Below are 2,503 nucleotides of genomic sequence, written 5' to 3' on the forward strand. Positions count from 1 at the left end.
AGTGTTAAGGTTTACAGTCTGATGCCTGTGTTACATTTATGTAGTGTACATAATAAATATGCAATTCAAGGGAGGTAAAAATGAATGATAACATTTCCAACTGATCTCCAGTTACCTTTTTTAATTATCTATTTTTATTTTTTTTGAAAATATATTTAAAAATTAACTGCAATTAAACCGACCTTATACTAATAGTATATGTATGGGTCATCAGCGTTATTTATTCTATTTTTTCGTGTAGTTGTTCTTTTTGGTCGCAATGTCATCTGCTTGCATTTTATTGTCGCATCGGGGCCATCATCCATGACCGACTCTTCCGTAGTTGAGCTGGAAATATTTATTTTCTCCTTTTCAGGCAGATCAGGATGGTAGTCATGTGTGAGCGATAATTCCAATGGATACAGATGTTTTATCGAATGATTTTGTATCAATCCATCTCCTCTCTTCACCCAAACTGATCGAATCTTATTATCATCTCCTGGGAAAAGTTCTATTACCCTTCCAAGTTGCCAATAAGGTCTCGGCTTTGCTGGATTCTTTATAAGGATCACATCGTTTAATTTGATCTTATTTAAGAAATTTATTTCATGTAGATCTTTACAGCTTTCTCGGAGGCCGAGTAAGTACTCTTCGTACCATAGTTCTCAGAATTTTTCTAAAATTGTTTCACGCTCTTCCAAGGCATTTAGGAGATCAGTCCTTGCTGGTGGATCAGTTCCTACTATTTCTGGAGCCTTAGCTCTTACAACAAGTCCATTGCTGACATTTGGACGAAGGAAACAATTGGGTGTTATTATCTGGAGATCAGTCCGATGAGCATCTGTAAGTAAGGGGTCTTGAGTTTACAGCATTTTGTATATCCGATAGGGATGTCAGAAGATCAAAGTATTTGATTTGGGCTCGACCAATGGTTTTGTATAGACATGCCTTCACCACACGTATCAAACGCTCCCATGTGCTTCCTACCCAGGGAGAGTACAGTGGTATCTTAATGTGCTTGATCTTGTATCTGCTGAATTCTTTCCCGAACGCCGAAGATTGTACATGATGTTCCACCACATCCCCTCCAAGTGCAGCATTAAATGATCTGGTATTGTCACTATAGATGTAGGCCGGTACGCCATGTATGTTGGTAAACCTGATCAAAGCTTGAACGAATGCGGCCGTAGACATGTCTTCCACCAGCTCTATATGAATCGCTCTTACATTTAGGCAAGTGAAGATCAATATGTACATTTTTTTGCACTTCTCATCTTGTTTGACCCACAAATGACCAGTGTAATCTATGCACGTTTGTTGAAACGGCTTTATGAAATTAACCCTGTGTTTTGGCAGATTAGTGAGTTTAGGGTATTTGAACGCCAGGTTGTTGAATTTTTTACATGTGAAACATTTTGACAGCACCTTTTTCACTGCCTGCCTAGATTGGGGCACCCAAAATCCAGACAGCCTTAATTTTGTTAAAGTCGCCCCTATGCCCAAATGCTTGCATTTCTCATGGCAATCACTAATCACTAGTTCAGTTAAGGGGTGATGTTTGCCTAACAAAATCGGATGAATCAATTCATACTCATAAACTGATGTTTGGGCTATCCTCCCATCCGATCTTATTATTCCTTCTGCATCCAAGAACAGGTTGAGATCCTTAACAAGCTCTGGAGGGTTGTCTTTGGGGTCGTTGAGGTAAGCAAATTCCTTCTGGAAGATTTGCTGCTGCATCGTATGAAAGAGATGTATCCTTGCACAGTGATCCAGATCTGATGTTGGAACATTATGTTTCAATAAGTCTCTGAATTTAAAGACAAATGCTGTAGCCTTTATTAGCTTTGATAACTTTGAGAAACGCTCATAAGGTATAACAGGTTCCACCATTGAATCTGAAACAGTGGTGTGTAGCACCGCCGATTGAACTATATCCTTGTTTTGGGAACTCAAACAGTCCAGACTGCTACTAGGCCAATTGATCGGGTTTTCCGCAATCCATTTCGGCCCTGAAACCCAGTACTGCATCATTCGTCGAAATTTGTCAAGGGAGAGACCCCGGGACAAAAGATCTGCTGGATTTTCTGCTGAGGGTATGTACTTGAATTTAATGTCTAAAGAATATTTTTTACTGATTTCTCTCCTTATTTGGTGCACATCTTTAAGTCTGTTTCTGGTGTACTGGCTTTTTGTTTTAATGTTCTCAGACAGCAGCCAGGATAAGACCACTTGGGCATCCACCGCAATAAAGATGTTACTTATTCTTACATGATTGTAAGTTTTTAGTAGATTAGGCAGTAATTTTACAGCTAGGTAGGCTGCCAATAATTCCAGGTTAGGAAGCGTTCTTGATTTCATAGGTGCCACCTTAGACTTGGCAAACACCAGATTTGACTTCATGTTTTGTACTCCATACACCACAACATCCATAGGCATTCGGTGATGCATCACAAAAAATGCACAGCGTCATTGGACTGTCCTGGTCAAAGGCTCGTCTTGGAAACTTTAAATCACTCAGGCT

General features: G+C 39.6%; 1 protein-coding gene across 1 annotated transcript; it reads right to left on the reverse strand.

Annotated features, from left to right (window-relative positions):
- Positions 1 to 804: 804 nt before the first annotated feature.
- LOC145292766 (uncharacterized) lies at positions 805 to 2,010 on the reverse strand. Its single transcript, XM_080138803.1, has one exon. The coding sequence runs from the start codon at positions 2,008 to 2,010 to the stop codon at positions 805 to 807; it is 1,206 nt and encodes a 401-aa protein (XP_079994929.1).
- Positions 2,011 to 2,503: the final 493 nt, after the last annotated feature.

Source organism: Euprymna scolopes, chromosome 14, assembly GCF_053919585.1.
Source record: "Euprymna scolopes isolate OS-2025 chromosome 14, ASM5391958v1, whole genome shotgun sequence".
NCBI classification, from domain to species: Eukaryota; Metazoa; Mollusca; class Cephalopoda; order Sepiida; family Sepiolidae; genus Euprymna; species Euprymna scolopes.

What these genes read in the sequence shown, in the direction of transcription:
- LOC145292766 (XM_080138803.1), bottom strand. Translation starts at nt 2,010, where the DNA reads ATGCAGTACTGGGTTTCAGGGCCGAAATGGATTGCGGAAAACCCGATC.